Here is a 24,117-nt window from a genome sequence, read left to right as displayed (position 1 = left end):
CGTGGAGTATGCCTGGGAGTTCTGCAGAATGATGTCAGTGCTGGATGACGCCACCATCAACTCTCTGTTCTGGATTGGGGCCAATTACAACTGCCCTGTGGACCTCCCAGACACCACAGGACTGAGCCGGAGGGAAGGGATCCTTTGGTGTCTGGAGAGTGTCCGGCCCCAATCCAGAACCAGCCCACCAGCCGTTCCCGAGTCAAGACCGTCGGCCACAATGGCCACGACGGTGGATGTTCCAGTGGGGCGTGAGGGTGTTGAGGACAGCACCACCCACTGCACCGCCGCTGAGGGTGAGCAATGTCTGGATCTGGGACATTTAAATATGGAACAACATTTGATTGATTTCTCTGAGGATATATATGTGGAACTTCCTGCCTGCCCTGAACTACCTGCCTGCCTGGATTTCCCACCCACCCTCCCTCTGTTATCTCCTCCTATCGTTCCGGTTGCCTCAGTTCCACCACCACTGTCTCCTGACAGCCCCGCTGCTCACCCTCAGCCCACCATCTGTGCGGTGGACTCGCCGCGGGTCTGCCATTCTCCATCGGCATCATGGCTGGAGAATCCCTTGTCTCCGCCTCCAGCCTTTGAGTCCTGGACTCCGCCTCGGCCCAGCGGCTCCACACCGACTCTCAGCTTCCTCGTCTCCAACGTCGCCCGTCGACCCACTAGCTCCACCGGACTCCCTCGTCCCTCCGGCTCCGCCTTGATCGGTCGTCGTCCTGCCATCGCCTCAGGACTCCACTCCTCCGGCTGCGCCTCGTCACTCCGTCCCACTGGCTCCGTTGGGCTCCTCCCTCCCTCCAGCTCCACCTCAGCTCTCTGTCGCTCCTGCTCCGCTGCGGATCTCCGCCTCCGCCTCGGTCGCCAGAGCCTTGGGTTCCGCCTTGGCCCATCGGATCCTCGGTGTCGCCCAGGATCATTGGCTCTCCGTCTATGCCTCGGGCTCCACCTCCACCTGCTCCGCCACCATTGGTCGGCCCCCTGGAGTTGTCAGCCCTTCCTCCACCATGGCTCCTCCCTCCATTGGATCCGCCCTGGACCCTTCTGTCTCCTCCATGGTTCCTCCCTCCGTCATCACCGCCCTGGACTCTGTCACTCGTCCTCCTCCCAGGTATCTGTCCTCCACCGAAGCCTCCACCAGTACAGACTTCCTGTGTCCATCCCTTCTTTTGTTTTCTTTCTATGGCGCAAAGTCGAGCCTTCCGGGAGGGGGGAGTGATGTCACACCCCTTTGAACTGTTTGAGTTGGTTTCTCCCTCTTTTGCCCATATTTGGTTGTTCCTGTTTCCTGTCCTCGTTTAATCATCATTAGTTAACCTATGCCTTAATTATGTTCCTCGTAATCACCTGTCTTTATAGGTTGCATTCGGTTCAGTGTTTGGCGTCCGGTCTCGTCAGTGTATGCGTGTCTCTACCCTCCTGCTGTGGATTTAACTGTTTTGGAATTAGCTGTGGAGGATAATAAAGACTTTATCTTTGACCTTCGTCTTCATTCGCCCCTTCCTCACACGATACGTGACAATGGGGTGATTTATTTATTTAATGTACCAGAAATATATGGACACATGTAAAGTGTGTATTCTACCTCACTTTACTTTTGAATATCTCAAACTATTATGGGTGGTAAGAAGATTCTTTTACAGGATTAGGATCTTATTAATAACTATTGCAAGTAGGATGGTATGGCCACTAGTAATGTATCCAGTGTTACTACATTCTTCTGAAGGATTTACTATTCATCTGGAGCAGTATTCTAGAGTGAAGATCACGGTAACCCAGTAATGACTCAAATGTTACCATATTACCTTCAGAAGGATTGAACAGAGAGTGGGTGAGAGCCCGTGAAGGGCAGTAAAAGGGTGCGGAGCTTGTGTGCGAAACGCTCACCCTGAGGCACAGTGGAGAACGAAAACACAACAGGGAAATTCAGCCTCGTTTGAGAAGCTGTGGATGTTTACTTCAGATGTGTGTTCATATGGCAGCAGAAGGACGTGACACTGAACTGAAGTTTGTTTTCATGTCAGCCTTACTAGCTCCACACCAGACTAACAGGATTAGCACAGTGCAGCGACTCTTGATTGGCCTCATTTCATTATACTGAAATCCATGTAAATAACTCAATTATGCATAAAGTGTTTAATGGATCATGCCCACATTTTTCATTGCATAATGTCTGTTATTATTACCAGTTGTTTTAATGTTGGATTTATGAGTTTAAAAAGCTGTGTGTTTGTACTGTAATATAAATCAGTTCATCTCAGTCCTGGAGAGTTTCCATGACAATTGACATGACACATTAGCCTACACCGTGTCTATGTCATGGGAAGCGTGGAAATGGAAGTTAGGCTGAGTGGAAGAGTTATATTGAAGGAGAAGTGATGAAAGTGTGAATGTGAATGAAGGGACACGACGTCCTCACTGTGCGGAGGGGAAGTGATGGGTCCAGATGCGCAGGGTCAGGTGTCATGACGGATCTGGACCCTGAGGACAGCTGGTGCTCGCTTGAGAAAGAGAGACACGGATCCACTGTCACTACTGCGAGTCTGGAGTCTGTGACACGACGGCCAGAACGAGCAACGTTTCAAGATCCTCCATGCGCTTTCTGCAAGGCCTGAGGCACAGATCAATAGTTAGTCCTGCAGAAGACTTGTGTATGAATCTTAATTGCTATCAGCTGCCTGATACTCTGAGTGTTTGAGCAATTCTCTGTGGAGAGAAGGTTTTTTTCCCCCTTTTTCAAACTGCAGGCGAATACTCACAGATATTTAAACTCTCTTTAAGCTCTGCCTGAGGACGACTGATGAACATTTTCCTATAGTTAAATAGCATAAAATGTCAGCATGTTATTAAAGCAAACACTGGCACCTCATGATACTGGGTTTGCTTTGCTTAAAGTGGAATTCAGCTTTATTCTGACTCTTTGTTTAGTACTGAAGTATTTAAACAAAGTGAAACAAGATCCAGTTTGCACATAATTGAAGTGCACACTGAAAGAAACATATGCATTAAGTGGAAATGCATATTATAAAATGCAAATTTAGTGCAACACAAACTACGAACAAACAAAACTAAATGAACGAAACAGACTTTAGCATTTAACTTACATAAGCAGCAAAGCAAACCATGGCATCAGTTCTTCTGCAGTTCTGCGCAGAATAATAGTCCTCCGCTGCTGCAGTTGAACAGATAATTAACATGTTTATTGAAACTACATTTAAACTTTTTCTCATCAAACAACCACACAACACAAACTACGGCTTGACACAACCCGTATTGGGGCAGAGCCTAGACAGGGCTATCTTCTATGTAGACATAAATTTACTTATGCCTTGCATTAGTTGGCAGGGTTTGATGGCACATTAAAAAAAAAAAAAGTGAAAGTCATGATTCTCTGCCATTAAAAGTGCAAGCAGGACATTTATTTACTTATTTAGTTAGTTAGTTATGTATTTATTTATTTATTTAGTTATTTCCAATAAATAAATCAGATAATAACAAGGTGAGTAGGCCTAACCAATAGTTCATACAGTTCTAATAAGTTGCACTGGGTTAAATAAACTCTAAGCAGATAAACGCACCCTGTCAAGTGCAGACCAGTAGTGAAGTGTAAATACACAGCAGTCATAACTATAATTATTTGTCAAATAATTGATGTTTCAGTTTCCCTGCCTGTTCTCTCCACACTGTCATTGTACACATAAACATTAACATTTATTTCATGACAAATCGTCATTTAGATAGTCTTTATTTAGACTTCTGTAGACAAGTTTCTACTAAGAGTAAGTAACTTTGTAATTGCATGTCAACTAGTCATTAGAGTATTAGTAGACTGTTTGCTTGATATCTTCTAACACTCTTCTAAACTAACAAGTATATGTCAACTTATTCCACTAACCCTAATGCAAATTAATGAGAATTAGTTGACATGTAGTTGCAAAGTTACTTCTAGTTAGTAGAATGCCTAAAGTGGACTATCAAAATAAAGGGTAACCCAAATGGTTAAATGAATGGTATTCATAAAACATCCAAGAATAAAAAAATTTAAGTAGCCATGTAAAATAAAAAAATAAAAAAATGCTAGCCTATTTAAAATTAGTGCAATTATAAACAACATTTATTTGAACATACACTGACCAAAATTATAAATGCAACAATTTTTCATGAGCTGAACTCAAAGATCTAAGACTTTTTCTATGTACACAAAAGGCCTATTTCTCTCAAATATTGTTCACAAATCTGTCTAAATCTGTGTTAGTGAGCACTTCTCCTTTGCCGTGATAATCCATCCACCTCACAGGTGTGGCATATCAAGATGCTGATTACACAGCATGATTATTGCACAGGTGTGTCACCACCATTTGCCTCACACAGTGCAACACATCTCCTTCTCATAGAGTTGATCAGGTTGTTGATTGTGGCCTGTGGAATGTTGGTCCACTCCTCTTCAATGGCTGTGCGAAGTTGCTGGATATTGGCAGGAACTGGAACACGCTGTCGTATACGCCGATCCAGAGCATCCCAAACATGCTCAATGGGTGACATGTCCAGTGAGTATGCTGGCCGTGCAAGAACTGGGATGTTTTCAGCTTCCAGGAATTGTGTACAGATCCTTGCAACATGGGGCCGTGCATTATCATGCTGCAGCATGAGGTGATGGTTGTGGATGAATGGCACAACAATGGGTCTCAGGATCTCGTCACGGTATCTCTGTGCATTCAAAATGCCATCAATAAAATGCACCTGTGTTCGTTGTCCATAACATACGCCTGCCCATGCCATAACCCCACCGCCACCATGGGCCACTCGATCCACAACGTTGACATCAGCAAACCGCTCACCCACACGACGCCATACACGCTGTCTGCCATCTGCCCTGTACAGTGAAAACCGGGATTTATCCATGAAGAGAACACCTCTCCAAAGTGCCAGACGCTATCAGATGTGAGCATTTGCCCACTCAATTTGGTTACGACGACAAACTGCAGTCAGGTCGAGACCCGATGAGGATGACGAGCATGCAGATGAGCTTCCCTGAGACGGTTTCTGACAGTTTGTGCAGAAATTCTTTGGTTATGCAAACTGATTGTTGCAGCAGCTGTCTGGGTGGCTGGTCTCAGACGATCTTGGAGGTGAAGATGCTGGATGTGGAGGCCCTGGGCTGGTGTGGTTACGTGTGGTCTGCAGTTGTGAGGGTGCGGTTGTCCAAATTCTCTGAAACGCCTTGTCCAGACATTCCTGCAGTCAGCATGCCAATTGCATGCTCCCTCAAAACTTGCGACATCTGTGGCGTTGTGCTGTGTGATAAAACTGCACATTTTAGAGTGGCCTTTTATTGTGGCCAGCCTAAGACACACCTGTGCAATAATCATGCTGTCTAATCAGCATCTTGATATGCCACACCTGTGAGGTGGATGAATTATCTCGGCAAAGGAGAAGTGCTCACTAACACAGATTTAGACAGATTTGTGAACAATATTTGAGAGAAATAAGCCATATTTTAACATATACTAGACTTGCTTCTCTCATTCAGTCCAAAGTTTCTATAGTCTGTTTGCGATTTACCTCCTAAAATATTTTTGTAAAGAAGGCTTCTTCAGTCGGGTCCCAATAATATGCAAGTAAAATAACAGTCAACAGCTGTACAAGTGATGATACCTTTAGCCTATAGGCTATTGTACAACAGACACATTTAATTAAGCTTAATAATAAAGCCTTTAATATGTTTGGTTGACAGTGTTTTACTTTGATAATAAACAGTGCACTGATTGTGTAAGCGCGCGAGGCACCATCGCCATCACTTGAATTTCTTTCCTCAGCAGCAGAACCAACTTAATATTCTGTCATTTACAGTCATACAGATAAGAGCAGGACATCATTTGAAATGGAAAAAAAATATCTTTTTATTTGCATAAATTCAAAATGAGTGCAAAATTCATCCCTTTGAAAAATATAGAAAACAACAGAATGTGATGCTTTCGTCTCCTTGAACATCTTTCTGGCGTATGACACAAACATGAACCATAATACAACTGATGCTTCTACTTTTAACAGTCTACATTAAGATTGTTTGACGTTAAATGCATTATATAAATTACTTTGGAATAAATCACAGCATGTTTCATGATAAAAAAAAAAGTCTAGAAAATACGGTAGGCTATAGCAAATTATTTTGTGCACCCCCTGGCACTTTGAGAATAGCACACAGAAGGCTCTGTCTAGGCTCTGCCCCGGTACGGGTTGTGTCAAGCTATTCGTTAGTGTGGTTGTTTGATGAGAAAAAAAATTAAATGTAGTTACAATAAACCCGTTAATTATTCGTTTAACTGCAGGAGCGGAGGACTATTATTCTGCGCGAAACTACGGAAACTACTAAGAACTGACAGCACGGTTTGATCTTTGGCTGACCAATAAGTAGAAAGGGGTGTTTCATTTTGCCCATGTGCCGAAATCGAATATTTAAGCTGTTTATTCATTTTTCCACTCCTGAACGAAAAATGAAAAATCAAGCTTAATTCTTGTTTTTCGTTTTACTGGGGAAAAAAAAACAAAAAAACGAAAAAACAAAAAAGGATATTAAAGGAAAAAACGAATGGACGTATGATACACAGATTTTTCTGAAAATAGAATATTTGAATATTAATATATAATCTGTTTTGCATGAGAGTAAGGAGTGCTGTTGCTGCAAAATCTGCCTGTTTTTGCTGTCTTTATAAATACGCTTCATAATTTATTTTTTGTGTAATCCAAACAAGTTCAATGTGACCCTTGCTTTTTTTTTTTACGTTTTATCTTTTTCATATCTTTTCTTACCTTGAAACAGAAAAAGTAAAAAATAAATAAATAAATAAAATTATATATATATATATTTAAATTTTTTACACAATATCTAAGTAGTAGGGGTTTGTAATAGACCAGGTAAAATTGACAGTGGATCTAGATTTTGGACACAGTGTATTTTATTCTGTGATGTAATCAGCTTCTGTCAGTGGTTTCTTGTGCACAGACACACAGATGCAGCAGGAGTGACAGGAGGTGCTGAAGTACAGCACAGGGAGAGCAATGGGAGGAACAGTCCCATCAAACGGATGCGGATAAGCCGCGCTGTGCTGCGCCTCTGACAGGATGCGCCAGTGATTCTGGCTGTAATTCTGTGTACTTCAGTACTGTATGCCTCATAGTGTCCAAATGAATTAGCTTAACTCATAGAGCTGTCTAAAGAGATTCAACTCTGCTGCACCGTCAGTCGGGATCTCGTGTCACCCCTGAGGTCCCGTTCACATAGCAGGTTAGGTGCTTTATATCATAGGCATTCCAAGGCATTCAGTTCGGCTAGTTTGTATCTATAGTTAGAACAGGAGAAAAGTCAACGTAAGCTGCCAGAGGCTAATGACAGTTTGCTGCATAGATTTGGGCTAAAGATTTCTTTTACCGAGCAGAGCCTCCAACAATGTAATTTCAACATCAAGAGGACTTAATTTTCCCAACACTGTTTATTTGTTAATAAATGGAGCTGTTAGAAAGTAATTCTGCCCATGAAAAAATCAGAGTCAGCAAAAGAAATAGTGCTGTGGTTGTAAGCAATTGCTTTGCTCCAGAGACACTGTACAAATGCAGAGAGAGGAGAAAGCCTGCTTCTGATCATAAGTGTTCTCATAAATACATAAATACATCCATAAATACATCTGTGTGTTCATCAGTGTTATTGACAGTTATCTGCTCATGGGTTTGTCACCGGAGAGTGTGTTTGAGCTGATGCCGAGGGGTTTACACGTGGGCTGATGAGGACCTGTGGATTCAGAGGGTGTTCTTCTGTTGACGTGAATGATGGCTTGATTTGCATGCTAAAGCGGCAGCTGCCCCACAAGATGGATGAGGCTCTCACTTCAGCCCTCACTCTTTCAGCAGTGCTCCTGCACAGTACAGATAGGGACAAGACGATATCACAATGATAAGCATTTATACAGTGAATATATATACTCCTTGTGAGGTGATGGAGGAAAAAAAAAAACTGAGCATGTTTGTCCTGATAATTTGCTCAGAGGACACACTCAGTGATTCAGGTTTATCAGGAGGTGGTGACATTAAAATATACTAAATGCATGTTATAAATATTAATGTGAATAACTGGTATTAATGTAAATGTCATAACTTGATCTTCCGGTAAAACATCAGGCTTCTCTCTGTGACACATGCAAACCTTCTCCAGTCATTTATTAAGCTCCACCCCTGCAACCTCACACTCATCTGCATACACGGCTGAGAGCCATGCCCACATCTTAACATTTAATCAAAAACAACACAAAACCAAGTCCTGCCATACCTTTGTTTGTTTTTCAACAATCATTACACTCAGATGTTCGTATAGCACTACTTAGGTTTCATGGTGACTTTAAATGCACAGTATGGACCCTATTTAGTCCCTGCGTTAGCTGCATTATGTCACACTACAACCATGTGCTGCAGTTTATCCTCTTTTCACGGGAGTTTGCACTGAAATATGTTGAGAGGTTCATGTTAATGTAGAGACAGTTAAGGTGAAACTGATAAACAAAAATGACTACCCTGCCCTAATGAATTACCCAGCCCGAAGATCATTTATGTGGTCATAAATTGCTTTGAAGAAAAGCATCTGTCAAATGTATAAATGTCTTTTAAATGACTAGATAGCAAAGATGAAGCAGTTTTGAAACATTGGGATAAATGCTTTTTTTTAGCACCCTCTTGTTAAAGTGTGTTTATTGTTTTGCAGCACTTCTTACAAGCAGACCACCAAAAGTCCTGTTCCCGTCAGAGAGACAGGCCAGTGTCATAGATGTCCAACTCGGTGAGTCCCTCATACAATACAGACACACATCCACATCAAACACACAGACAGAAACAGATGTCCTTTTCTTTTATTACAGTGTTTTGCTACAGTCATGTGTGATGAACTTAATAAATAATAAAAAATGCTATGTTTCTAACATGCTTGTGTCCTTGACTGAACAAGTCCATGAAATCAACATGAGGGTTTCCTATCAGTCAGTCACGTCGTCACTGACATTGAGGGTCTCACTTGGAAGCCCTAATCACCTCTGAGCATTACAAGAGAAAGACTCAGAACCTTGGTGATCTGATACAGTCCTTTCCTTGACAGGCTCAGAGCAAGTTGATCTGTTACTGTCTCTCTGGATGGGAGACTCAGAACTTGTGTATCTGTTAGTGTATCTGTGGACGTGCCTGAGACTCAGAACAAAGAGTGTCTTTTGGACGGCTACCTTCATCTCCTTCCGATGAGGAGGAGATTGCAATTTGGCACTTCTCCACTTCCATGTTGTGATTGGCTGGATCCATCAGAGTGGGGAACGTGTGGCGGCGGCCCACCCTTGTTTCCTCCTGTTGAATTTATTGGCATAGTTCAAATACAAATTCATAAAAGTGTCTCTAAAATTTCACTGGTGCATTTCTCATTTTCCAAACCACAACCAGAATAACCAGAACCTCTTTGTTTCACCTACTGCTGTTGTGTCTGGAGGTCCTAAGGAATGTTTTTTTGCGGTCACAAGTCAAAACCTTAGGAATCAGTCTCAATTGTGGTGAAGGGCAGAAACTGCGTTTTGACCAATAGGAAGTCCTGGCCTTCCCGGGCTTTGTACCAATGCTCTTTTTCTTGCCCTCTAAGAAGTGTCTGGCTGTTGTCCTGGGATCTTTATTTGATGGCATTGGACAGTTTACTTACGTTAGTCCACCAAGATCCAATTAAAATGTAGCAAACCTTTGTCCACTACTGTGGTCAGAGAGGAGCCCCACCATAAACTGGGTCCTGGAATGTGCTGTCCACTACAAAGTTGAACTCGCTTCCATCTCCTGAGTGCTTGAAGCTGGACAGTTGGTATCTGGGTTCTGGATATGACTCTCAGCCACCCTCCACCCCAGTGCCTTTCTTCCCAGAGGTTCATGAGGAGCTCACTAAAACCTGGAAGGCCTTGTATACCGCCCAGTTACATTTGAGTTGTTCACTCCTCACTACCCCTTGATTATGGGGCAGCCAGGGGGTACGTTGACATTCCCCTGGTGGAGTGTGCGGTTGCGGTGCACTTGTGCCCGCCAAATGCTGCCACCTAGAGGAATCGTCCATGCCTCCTATCCAAAGCCTGTAAGCCAAGGCTTACAGCGCTAAGGGCCAGGCCGCCTCCGCCTGTATTCCATGGCCATTCAGCAGGTACATCAGGCCAAGGGTAGTTTGAGGGTAGTTCTGACCTGGGGTTGAGCCAGGAACTGTGCACGGTGTCTGACTTTGCCCTAGGGGCAACAAAGGTCATGGTGCGGTCCCTCAGGCAGGTGATGCCTACCATGGTAGTCCAGGAGCACCAACTCCGACTGAACCTGGCTGAGATGCGCGATGCCAACAAAGTTAGCTTTCTCAATGCCCCCGTCTCCCCGTCTCTCTTTGGTGACACTGTCAGGGACTTTACCCAGCAGTTCTCGGCAGTCCGGAATCTTGCCCCGGCAGGACACTCCGGTCACCAAGCTGCCGAAGGCACTCCTCTGCGGCTTCAACACCTGCTCCGCCCCGTCCAGAATCCAAGGAGGAAACTCCTTAACAGGAAGGGGGTGTAGCCCACTTCTCAGGGCGCCATTAAGTCTTACTGGAAGACCGTAAAGGGTCCCTGATACAGGCAACCCAGATATGGAAGCAATATGAAAGGGATGCTTTTTTGGGACCACCAACATCTGCGCCCCCACCCCAGGGTGCCAGTGACCTACCCACAGTGGTACCCACATTATCAATAAAAGAACAATTACCTTTATCTCTGGGTCTGTGCATCTGAATGCTCCAACTCAGCTATGCGATTCAGTTTGCCAGGCGTCCTCCCAGGTTCAGGGGAATCTTCTTTACATCTCTTCCGGAAAAGGATGCCACTGTCCTGCGTGCAGAGATTGCGGTCCTCTTGGCGAAGGATGCAATAGAGCCTGTCCCTTCGGCCGAGATGAATTCAGGATTTTACAGTATCTATTTTATCATACCCAAGATGAGCGGTGGGTTACAGCCTATTCTGGATCTGTAAGTCTCGAATCGCTCCCTCCACAGGCTTCCGTTCAAGATGCTGACACAGAAACACATTCCTTCATGCGTTCGACACCAGGATTGGTTTGCAGCTATTGACCTGAAGAACGCATACATGTCTCCATTCTGCCACGACACAGACCATTTCTACGGTTTGCCTCTTCTTCGGGCTGTCCCTGTCTCCCCGCATTTTTTTTTTCATGTAAAACTTGCAGAGGGTTTCCTGTCCAGATTCCAAAGGGTATCTGGATCCTCAACTATCTCAACGACTGGCTTATATTAGTTCGCTCGCGAGATCTGTTGTGCAAGAACAGGGATCTAACGCTACAGCACCTCAGCTATCTGGGGCTTCGGGTCAACTGGGAAAAAAGAAAACTCTCCCCTGAGCAGAGTATCTCTTTTCTCGGTATGGAGCTGGATCTGGTCATTATGGCAGCGCATCTCACGAATGAGTGTGTGCCGTCAGTGCTGAACTAAACTCCAGTGGCATATGGCAGCTGCAGCTACAGTGATGCCACTGGGGCTGTTACATATGAGACGGCTTCAGCACTGGCTGTACAGCCAAAACCCTGGTTTGTTGCTGCCTTTTCAGCCCTTAGGTGATCTTATTGTCACAACAGATGCCTCCAGAATGGGCTGGGGCATTGTATGCAATGGGCACACAGACTGCAGTGGCATATCAGTTGCCTCGAGTTGTGTCCAGTGCTGCTTGCTTTTCACCAGTTTCGTCAGCTGCTGCAAGACAAGCATGTGCTTGTCCATACGGACAACACTGCGACTGTAGCTTACATCAACCATCAAGGGTAGCTTACCCTTCCTGGAGAATGGAGAAAGGTCTGGCTGATTCTCATGTTACCTTGAGCTTCAAGGTAAGGCCCACTTATGTGCCCAGGGATCCCACTACTCCCTTTCGGGACCAGGTGGTGAACTTGCAAGTGCTGCCCTCGGAGGAGGCAGACCCAGCCCTTGCACTGCTGTGTCCCGTCCGTGCTTTGCGTGTTTAAGTGGAATGCATCCGGAGCCTGAGACGCAAAATGCTATAATCTTCGAGTGGAGCCAGTTTGCTCCCATTTGCTGGGTACAGTCCAGTAATTTGTGGAAGTTCTGGTTCAGTGTCTTGCTTGCGGCACCATTCCTCTGGTGAGGATACGTGCACTTGTTTCTCCAGTAAGTTCCCTGTTGGTGAACCCTGGCTTTCCTCCAGTGATCTGCAGCCTCAGACTTGGTTAGGAAGTCTCGTAGCTGTGTCTGGTATTTGGGGTTATACCATCAAGTCACCCCTATTACTGGACTTAGTACTTATGGTATCTCGGATATCTTATTCTGGTCCCTTATTATAATCAATTTATTACTGTGTCTCCCCTAGACAACTCACTAAATGTCACTCCTGTTATATTTTGCTTTGACAAGACAATGCAACACTCTTCACATTTAGTCAATGTGCCTCTGCTTCCCTAGGAAGGCTCATTTTATCTGGCTTATAGGTTAGGGATTAAGATCTGCTCTGTCACGCTTGCCTGTACCTGCACCTTCAAACGGGTTGTGGTGCTTTCCATAGGGACCCCTAACATCATGTGACTGACTGATAGGGAACATCTCGGTTATGTATCTCGTTCCCAGAATGAGGGAACAGTCAACATTATGTCCCTCATGCCACAACCTTGAACTGTGCTGAACGCCAGGATGCTTCTCGGCTCCTCAGCATAAATTATTTATATACCTGTATGTACAGGGAGTGGCTTTGCATGCAAATTCCACTCACCGATTGTCATTGGCCTTGTCTTGTATCTTAAACGTACTTAATTATTGAAAGTAAAAGTACAAGTAAATGCAAAATGGAAAAGAAGCAAATATAAATGAATGCATGAAAAAGTAATCGAAATGTAAAATGAAAAGGTGGCAGCTAAGGAGTGAGTCACTGAGATTCAGCCGATTCATTCAAACGGCTGATTTATTCAAGAACAAAGCATCTGACTGTGTTAATGAGTGAATCACTGAATCATTTTTATCAACCGATTTGTTCAAAAAGCTTATTCATTCAATAAGTAAACACAGTCCATTGCTCAGAGATGCAAAACAGTGCTGTGATCTTTGTTTGGAACAATTTTCGTTGGCAAAATTGAGAAAAACATGTAATAGTCTAAAATGTAAGTCACTTATTGCTTTACTGAACTTGTATAAAATGATTATTATATGTGTTATCATGCTGATATCTGCAGAAAAACGGTACTCTTTGCATGATATAGATTAAGTTAACTACATTAAATTATATAAATATAAAAAGCATACAGAAGCATTTTTGCCGTCTACAATTTAGAATGCCTGAAATTTTGAGTTTTAATAGACTAATAAATGAACGTGCATGCACTCTGTGTGTGATTTGGTGATAGATGTCACCAACATCTGTGAGATCGCACAACATTACTACAACACTTACCATATTATGGCAGAAGACATACTGTATATCGCACACCCCAGACTCGATTTGAGTGGAAAACGAATCATCCGCGGTCGTGCGCGAGCAAAGGTATTTTTAGGAGTCTAACTTGCAAGCGCCAGACCACTGATTCATCAAACCTGCTTTCCTGCAGTCCGTGTTCTTCTGACTTCTGACGATTTTGTAGTAAGTAACGAATATGCTTCGGGGGAAATATATCGGAGTAAAAGTATACATTTTAATTAGGAAATGTAGTGAAGCAAAAGTGAAGACAGGCTGAAATATAAAAACTCAAGTAAAGTACAGATACTCCCAAAAAATACTTAAGCACTGTAACAAAGTATTATTACTTCGTTACATTCCATCACCCCTAGCGTCAGTGTCAATGTAATGTCTCCATTCTTTCCTTTGGGGAATGAGTGTTACATATGTAACCGAGACAATCTGTAGCATTTAGACCATCTCTGACAGCTTTGACCTCATATTTATACTAGTGTATATGCAGATATACGCATTTAAGCCTGAATTGAAACAGATGGCGGCCTTATTTAAATAAAACCAACGTTCCACCTCTGATTCTAGCAGGATATGGTGACGGAGGAATGAAAGCGTCTGTATCATATCAATTTTTTTTAGTGTATTAGAACATTAAAAAATGAAGAAGACTTTTTGACAAAAGTACAGCATATGTGTGTGAAAATGCTACAATTGTCTTATAAGCAAACGTGCATCAGCAGCATGTAAATATGCTCTCTGCAATATCCAGCTGTTGCTGCAGCTTCATTTGCCCTACATGTTTAGCAATGCTTAGCAAATGGACAATTAGGAGAGGACGCAGCAAATGTGGGAATGTAATTATTGTGCAAGTGGAAATGGTCTCTGGTGCTGTAATATGCATTTTATTAATTTTAATGATTGCACGAACAAGGAATATTTTCCATTTTCCTGTGAGATTTCTGCAGGGCAAACAGAAGCAGCAAAACAAGCAGTGTTGAAGGGAAGAAAATATTGGCAGCTTTACATTTGCATTCATCTGATAAACACTTCTTGAGTGAGTTTCAGTACATGTTTAATGAACAGATCTGCTTAAACTCATTTACATCAGTAACAAGCTACTAATCACAGTGAAGCACAACATTTTTATGTGACAGATGTTTGCCTTTTTTACCTATTATGGGCCAGATTTACTCTCAGCTTGTGCCAACACAACTCCTCTTTTGGCAGTAAAAAAAAAAAAAAAAAAAAAAAAATTACTAATGGCTTATTTGCCCTATTGAATAAATCTGGTGCTGTAAGTTCACTGCACTGCACAGTCTATTCCAAACAGTAGACAGCAGCATCACATTCTGGCCCGAATGTGAGGCAGCATGCATGAGTTTCATTACCAGTGCCTGAATGAGCTGTGAGTAATGTGACGTCCTCACCAGAGCAGAAGGACACTTTTGCAACTTTAAATGACAGATGGGACACCCATTGGCAGCAGATCTGAGCTCCAGATCCAGTCAAACACACCTGAAGTGAGGAGTTCAGGATCAATACAGACGTCTGCAGGAGGGTGGACCCTATGGACTCATGCGCTGATATTACAGCATCACGTCATTTGAGAATTGAATCGAAATTTGGGTTTGCTTTTCTAATGGGATTTCACTAAAGAACCTTAATAAAATGGTTGGTTGAGACAGAAGCAGAGTGGTGTCGGCTGGAGCAGACGTAGATAAAGCAAAGGAAATGAGTGAAATCTGGGATCTGAACTGTGATGACGGTAATGAAAGCACAATAAAATGCAAACGCTCACCTTTGATTTCAACTCTGCGGCGTTTGGACTGTTAATGCACTCTTCTGACACAATCAGTCCAGTGCATATATAACACACATTTCTCTGTTCCCGTCCAACTCCCCCTCTTTCTTTTCAGAGTATTTACTCCTGTCTGGATGCATTTGTAATGCTCCTCGTCCAACCTCGGGCTGTTGTCAGGAGCAAAATAGCTGGAGATTTCTCATATTTAATCTGTCGGCTCCCGCTAAATTATAACGCATTAGTCCGTGCGCTGACAGCACAGGAAATGGACTCTGAGCCCTTGAAATGTCAACTATCTCTCAATAAATGAACTGTATGCCAGATGACTCCTTTTAGCACTAGAGATGCACAGGCGCTCCACGAGAAGTCCATTTGCTGGCGCTGCAATTAAAGCATCAGTAAGAAGTGTCTGTTACACAATGAAATTATCTTTACATATTCTGTCCTAGTGACATTTAGAGAAGTAAGCCAAGATCTGCTTCAAGGAGCCAGAGCACAGGAGATGACATGAGTTTAGGGAAAGAAAGACCTGGATTCATGACTGCATTTGACCAAATGAGCACAAAACACAATGCACTCAGTTTTACCACAGAGTAACGAATCATTCTGCCAATTTGGACTCACTGGGCCCTATCACGCAGCTGGCACAATGCGGAGCCAGGTGCGACACAAGCGTTTATTGCTAGTTTCGGCCCGACGCGGTTATCGTTTTCACGTCCTGCTCCACGTTGTTTAAATAGCAAATCCATTTGCGCCCATTTGTGAGCCTATGGGCGTGCTGGTCTTAAAACGAGGTGTGTTCAGGCGCATTGTTGGCGCGTTGCTATTTTGAGGCAACTGAAATAGACTGCGCCATTGACCAAATGAAACCTGGTCTAAAGTCAATGTCGCAATATGTGTATTTTTTTATTTGTTGTTACTATTTAAACAGCACGATAACAATACGCGCCTATAGGCAGGTGCACATTGCACATACACACACAGGGATGCGCATCAGCACACAAGCATGCAGAATATTAAAAATGAAAGGATTACAATGCAATAGATTATTATTGTGTACATAATTATAAATATGGCTACATGTCATAATGGACAGTCAATCGCTTTCTTGTGCGAGCTGTTTTTTTGGTTTCACTTTCGCTTTCAGAAATGATCACGTTCAGCAAGGAGGGGAGAGGATGGAAAGGGGATGCACAGTAACTCATTTGAGGGGGCTCGGCCCGTGAATGCCCCCCATTTGCACCGGCCCTGTTCTCTGGAGAAGCTTTCAGTCTTTGTTCTAGCAAATTCTGCCGTGTAAATAGCGAATCCGCCATGGCGTGAGCGCAACTGGCTCTTAAAGGGAATGGGAGATGAGACTCTGATTGGTTTAATGCACATTACGCCCAAAACACACCCATGACTCATTAAGAGAATAGGGACAACCTTTTTAGACCATTTTTCCCGTCCTCAAAATAGCAAAAGTGGATTTTGTGGACATTCCCTAAGTGCACCTGCACCGTGCGCTTTAGACCATGCGCTTAGTGTCAAGACATTTCGCACAAAATCAGAAGAAAAAGAAAAGTGCAAAGTAAAACTCATTACATGTCCACTTTATCCACTGAAAGCCAGCCGTTCGCCCGGGCCTGTTCTTTGAGAAGTAGTTCTCTTCTGCTGACGTCAGTGGCACTCTGTCTCTCTCTCTCACGCTCTGCCACCTGCTCAGATCCACCGGTGTGACAGTGATGCTCACCTCCGGGGTCACGGGTCGGCCCTGCGTGACAGCAGCCGTCCAGAGCTCAACATCACCTGTGCTCATCGCGCAGGTGGACTGACTGACTCCCTAAACCAGACTACACGCTCACAACTTCTGATAGTTTGAAGGTGAATTGTGCAATTTCTGCACCAAACGAAATGACAAAAAGAACTCAATTGTTAGCTTTCCAATGGATAATGTAAGTGCTTGACAGCACAATATTAGAGTGTTTCTGGTGCTGTCAGGGCATTGCTAAAGTGTTCAGAGGCTGTGTTTTGTGTGTGCATGTGTGTTTTGTTGCTACTGTAGGTTGTTTGGGTTGTGTCTATACTGCTCTGCTCTCTACATATAGTCTCTCCTAGATATGATTTGAAATATCATTCATGCCAGCATGAACACAGGGTTAAAGTAGTTCAGTGTAAATGTAGAAATGTGTCATTACATCAGCGTCTCACCAGTGGACCCTCTGCAGTGAATGGGTGCCGTCAGAATGAGAGTCCAAACAGCTGATAAAAACATCACAATAATCCACAAGTAATCCACACCACTCCAGTCCATCAGTTCACATTTCAAGAAGGAGGAACATCTCACTGCAGAGGATCCACTGGTGAGACAGTGATGGAATGACACATTTATACAAATCTGATGAAGAAACAAACTCATCGTCATCTTTGATGACCTGAAGGTGAGCACATTTTTTTATTTTTGGGTGAACTATCCTTTAAAGGACAAATCCCTAAATCAATTCAGTGCAAATAATGAATGTTTCAAGCTAGTTTGTGAAACACTCCTCCCATGTGCCAGACACTAATCATGTCAAACAGATACACTTGCTTCAAACTCATGGTATTGCCCTGAACTGTCAAACATACGTATTAAAAAGAGAGATGTAGGAGGTAGTGTGACATCTGATAAACAAAATACCTGTAACAGCAGCTTCTTTATAAAGTAAGACACTTTGATATTTGCTTGCTTACATTTTGGTTTATGCTGTTTTTCTCGTGCACTACAGGCCTGTGATGTTACAAATGAAGACAAAATAAGTGATATATGAGACTTAGAGAAAAGCATTTTCAAACCAATAACATTTTTAATTTTTAATAACAATTTTTGTAACATTTAAGTCTTAACACAACAGACATTAGCGTATAAGAATTTGACTAGTCAGACATGTTCATCAGTACAAATCAAACAGCAAAACATGTGTTGTTATTACTTTTGTCTCTCTGTTTTCAGTAGATCAGTTTATCTGACAGCATCACGATCTGTGTAGATGTGGAGACTTTCTGACTCTAGCACAAATATTAAAAATTAACATAAAATATATCAGCATTTTTGGCTGCCAGTCGGTTTGGCTCGGAGCATCTCCGTTTCATACGAAGTTTGATTCGTCTGTGACTAAAATACTGCTGCTGATTTAAGACAGAGCTCTGTTTCATTCTAAAATCATGCAGGTTGAATAAAGTTATAGACACATGCTCAGAAATCGCCACTGTATCGATTTTCAGCTGTTCTTTGTTTAGTTTTTCTTTTTGGTTGAAGCTTTCACTTCGGTCCAATGAACTAAAACAGCATTTTCATCATTCCGACCATTAGATGACAATCATGACTGTCACAGTCTATTTAGACTAAAATGAATGTGAACATATGTAACATGTAGCTTGTTTAGATTAAATGCAGAGTTGTTCTGATCGCTTGTGTGTTTTATGAGAAATCGTCTGTGGTTTCTGCAGCGCTGAATTGGGTGTTGCTCAGTCTAGGCTGTGGATCTGATTCCTGAAGTTAACAGGATGAAGTATTCGGCACTAAACGTCACGGCCGGCCACAGCCTCGCTCATTTGCATCTCCTGCCGTTTTCTCTCTCTTAAAAGCTGTAATTGCAGGCAGAGGAAGCTCTTCACTGCTGTGCCGCTAATGCTGCTGAAAGCCCTGAAGGGTTTTTACACATTATTTGCATATAATCAGCATATATGAGAACAGTGGATCAGTGCAGTAAATAAAGCGGTGTTATTCAGCAGGTAATGGCAGTGAGTTTACCCAATCACCGCTGCAGCATGGAAACAAACGTTCTCCATTCGATCAATTAAAATGTTCACACTGTTGATCCCACGAACCGATTCAGAGCATTAAACACTCGTTTGTGTGTCCACATCGCTTCGTTTAGAGATAACGCTAAAGCAGCAGCATTTCATGCAGGCGATAGCTCGTTCTCCAGAGACCCTAATGTGAGTGTGTTTGCTGGCAGGACAGTGTGTGTGTGTGTGTGTGTGTGTGTGTGTGTGTGCGTTCACTATCTGTGCGCCCAAACTGGAGCTGTTTAAAGAGGAGGTCAGTGGAAATCAAACAGCACCACGCGTCTTCCTGTGGGAAACAGCTCATTGATCTGCAGGCGTCTGAGAATAATGATTAGGACTTGTAAAGGCAATGATTCTTACATAAAGATTGCACCATTTGACATTGAAATTAAAACATTCATTATGTAAATATTATGTAAAGTGTCCTTGGGTTTGCTACATAAATAGAACATTACTATTAGTATTATTATTATGATGATGATTATTATTACAAATTGAATAAATAGCTTATATCTTTAAAAACCGTATCAAAAGCTACATAAAAAGGCTACAAAGATGATATTAACAAGAACTTTATTTTGATTTTGAAAACATTTTTGGCAATGTATTATAAAAGCTTTACAAATAATGCATTCTTCATTCATTGTGAATGTAATTTACAAATTATTGCTGTTTAATTAGCTCAGATATTTGTATACTTTCCCCCTCACTATATTGAAATGGTAACCGATACAATATCGTTTTAAAAATATTAAAAAGTTATACATTATTAGTAAAAAAAACAAACAAAAAAAAACTCAATTAATACATTGATTTTAATGTGCATTTTAGAAACACTAATTAATGAATGAATGTACTAATTTGTGTGGCCAAATCTAAAGTGAGAACTGTTTACTTATGATAACCATTGACTACTGGTTTACTACTGGTTTAAATACTGTACATTCATTATAAATGGTCAACAAGGGCCAAAAAAAAAAACACACAAAAAAACATGATGTAATTCTCTACATAATAATTAGTTGACTGCCATGATGATGAATGCAGAACTCACTGTATGCACATGATTGATTAATTAATGAATATAGAAACAACACTAATATAAATAACTATAAAGCAGTAGTTTTCACATGTATTTTTGATGCTGTAGTGCCGGTGCGTGAGGATGACAGGGGCGTTCTGTTCTCTGCGGGTCAGAATATGAGAGAGAGCTTCTTTCTTTGACCTCTGACTGCTTTTAAAGGAAAGTCTTGGCCTGATTTGAGCGCAGCAGTGCATTAGTCCTGACAGAGGAGCGTTTTTATGTGTTTGCTGCGTTTCTCTCTGATATCTTCCCCTGAAACACACTTTAAAGTGTTCGTCTGTCTGTTCTGCAGAAGGCTTTAGCGTATCAGGTCATGGTATCTGCTCACGTGTATGAGTGAAGAAACGCAACATTATTTTGATCGGTTTTGTTTTGCGTAATGCTGACTGAAGTGGTTTGTGGTTGTGTTTGACAGGCATGCGTCTGGTCCTCGACTGCAGGGCTTTCTTCGGCTACAGCGGTGATTCCAGGCCCATCATCTACTGGATGAAGGGAGATAAGTTCGTGGAGGAGCTGGAGGGACACATACGAGAGAGTGAAGTCAGGTACTGTTATTACTAGAATTAAGAACACTAAACTGCTGTATGATCAGATGAACATGCCGAAACTGAAGAACAGACCGTGATTATATAACACACACTAACAGCCTGCAGGAGCAGCGGCGCGAGGACACGCATGACGATCACTGAACGCACAGAGACCTCTAGTGGACGAAACGTGTGCTCTCATCTTCTGTCATGTACGCACACTGGACTGATGGACAGATTTATAAGGACAACATATATGAGACATCAGATGAGTTCAGATGTGCGCTGTACATTACTGTGTGCAATACAAAACACTACACAGTCTCAGTATGCAGTGAACAGTAAACTGCAGCACAGCAGATACTTAACACATAGTGAGGACAGACTATGGACTGTATATATTGTTTGTTTATTTATTTATTTGAGACTAAATGGTCTAAATAGTTTTTAATATACTTCACTTATATTTAAAAATTGTTGTATTAATTGAACAATTAAAATAGTCTGAACTTTTATCAAACATAATACAATTCAGTATAACCAGAGTTAACTAAAGTAAAACTAAATAAATGCTAACTAATATAAAATAGATACGAATGTAAACTTAATTCAGCTACTTTCCAAAGCAACAGTTCTCATTTTCATTTAGTTTAACTTGATGTATGAAAATAACTAAAACTAAAACTTGAATAAAATAATAATAATTAAAACGCTATACATAAAAACTACTGAAATGACAAAAACACACCCCAAAATTACTGAAGCTTCAACACAATTAAAATGAAAATGAAAATATACAAACACACTAACAAAACCACTACACAACAACGTACAGCTCCTAACAGTTTTGTTTTTGTTTTTGTTTTTTGTTTTTTTCTCATTGATTTGACCCATGTAACCTTGTCATTTAATATTATATCGCTACATAAAGATAAAAAAAAAAAATAAAAAAAAATTACAAGCAGTAGCACAAATAAATATATCAGAATGAAGATACAAATTAACCAACTAACTCTAACTTAAAGCACCATTTGTTTAATTTATTCAAGTGCTTTAAGTAGGACTAACAGTAGTATTTAAATAAAATAATACTGTCATGTATTATATATAATATATTTAATATTAACATATACGTTTAATATCACTTTAAGGCCCTGTTTACACTAATGTGTTTTCTTTTAAAAATAGTGTTTTGAAATAAAAACAGTCTCTTCACTGGCATGTTCACTGTGGCTGCGTCCAAAGGCTCTAAAATGCCGCCTTCGGAGGCAGCAGTCCAAGGCAGGAAGGCATCAAGGCACGTCCGAATCCAAACTCTGCTTCACTTCCTGTCTCCGGAGGTTCCTTCTTCTGATCGAATTTTGAAGGCAGCATAGATGTATCCTTCGCTGCCTTTGATTTCCCACAATCCTGTGCGTGTGCGTCATATAGGCTATATAAACAAAGATATTCTGGTGAAATTAGACTTGTTACTTTATATAATAGATGAGATACTGACCATGAATAAAAATGTTAGAAGGGTTCAAATGAGTAGTGAATAAGTGTAATATTTACAAAATACTACCAATAATTATAAAACAATGACCTGTTCTGCAAAAATACTTGCAGCAGTGCTTTTATTTTTTAAAGCAAAAAGTAGCTGCCATTCTCAGCCGTCTTCTCTGACGCACAGACCTTCGGTGGATTGATGACATCGAGGTCTTTATGTATTATTAAAGCATTTATACATAACTGTATAAGATCGTTTTTCTCTACAGCTTAACCGTTAGGTGACCTAGCAATGGCGTCACGTTCCGCTGCCTCTGAAGTCCGTCCCAAACTGTTCCTGGAGTCGCCTTTGCAGCCTTTGAAGTCATTGGCTGATGAGGCAGCGATGCAGCTGACTAGGCTTTTGGACGCAGCCTGTGTTTCAGAAATGATCTCCGTTCACATTACACAACCCAAAATGCCTGTCACATGACCATTCTTGCACACTGGGCATCCACATAAAAGTCATGTCACCTGCTAGTCACTGGGAAGCCACGCCATCGTTTTTTAAAAAATCTCCATTTTGATCGCTTTACACTGAAACAACTGTGATTACAAGGACACATGCGAGGGCACTGACTTAAGGTTGTGTGTGTATGTCGATTTAAGTATGGTAAGACAAAAACACAGGCGTCTCATTGTTTGAGCAAGTTTCTCTGCTCTAACTGGAGACACTGAGACCCACTCCAGCATCCTGTGATGGGATGGAGGACGCTTGTTGAGTGAGCTCACAGATGTCAGGAGGAAGCTGCTTTGGTCTCTTGTAGGCGTCTGAGCGGGATCTTCAGACATCACTGTTCTGCTGATCAATGAGGCTCTCTGACGGTGTCAGAGCTGCCGTACACACACTGATGGATGATCTCCACTCCACCACCATCTACAAACTTCTGACAGACTCTGAATTTACTCGTTTTCTGCTTTTCTAACAGGGAGGTTTGAGTCACGCTGCCATATTGTAGTATTGCTAATATCTGTGCCCAGAGACTTCAGTGATCAGTGATCAGTGTTTAGTGTCTGAACTCCACAGCTATCAATTGTTTTTGATGAGTACATATTATTACTGCTGCAGGTGTTTCTGTTTCAGGCCGATACTGTGATTGATTATTTTCGGATATGAAACTGATAATTGTGGTGTCCCCTTACCAAAAAGAAGTATACTTCAAGTTGATTTTATTAAGTAAAATGTACTTAAGTATACTTAATAAAATAAACTTGAAGTATATTTTTAAGTATACTTAAAGTGGTAAGTATATAACTATCAGTGTACTAGTAGCATATTTTTAAGTGTACTATTTCAATACTCCTTGGGACTGAATTGGCCCACTTTCTAGTATGTAAAAGTATACGTTAACTATACTTTAAGTATGACAGTAGTAAACTTTGAGTACACAACTAGTTTACGTTTAAGTTTTCAGTTTGTACTGCAACTATACTAAAAGTGAACTTATAGATATACTGATAGTTTAATAATGAAATACCTGTAGCCTTCCTTTTTTTTTCACTTGAATGAGAGTAAGTTTCATAAACAAACAAACAAACAACATTTTGAACAAAAAGCTGAAAAAAAGACTAAACTGAATTCAGAGTGATGATCAGATTGTAGATGAGTCGATCAACACCAACACTTGACAGTCATCATCACCTCTTCATGGGTCACATTTTATTCCACAATGTTACACAGTTTTGATGTTTTTTTAATGTCTGATGATTATGTTAATTACACGTGGAAGCATCTGTTGTTCCGGTTTCTTCTTTGCCTGTGGTTTGTAAATTCTGTACAGTTGATGTGTAATAGCGCCCCTGACCGTACAACAACGAAAACATGGATTCTCAGAGCACAATTATAGCTTAAATATCCTCAGACTTTTTCTAAGTATA

General features: G+C 41.6%; 1 protein-coding gene across 3 annotated transcripts in view; it reads left to right on the top strand.

The window, feature by feature from the left end:
• Positions 1–24,117, top strand: part of il1rapl2 (interleukin 1 receptor accessory protein-like 2) — a 252,677-nt gene that overhangs the window by 212,405 nt on the left and 16,155 nt on the right. For 2 of the 3 annotated variants that reach the window (XM_051128129.1, XM_051128128.1), the window contains 2 exons: positions 8,759–8,833; positions 20,601–20,730. In XM_051128129.1, coding sequence (XP_050984086.1) covers positions 8,759–8,833; positions 20,601–20,730 — 205 coding nt within the window. The remainder of the gene's footprint in view (positions 1–8,758; positions 8,834–20,600; positions 20,731–24,117) is intronic. The other variant, XM_051128130.1, reaches the window with a different exon arrangement.

This window comes from Labeo rohita, chromosome 14 (assembly GCF_022985175.1).
Source record: "Labeo rohita strain BAU-BD-2019 chromosome 14, IGBB_LRoh.1.0, whole genome shotgun sequence".
Lineage (NCBI taxonomy): Eukaryota > Metazoa > Chordata > Actinopteri > Cypriniformes > Cyprinidae > Labeo > Labeo rohita.
The sequence above is the reverse complement of the archived record's forward strand: the minus strand, read 5'-3'. Positions and strand labels throughout refer to the sequence as shown.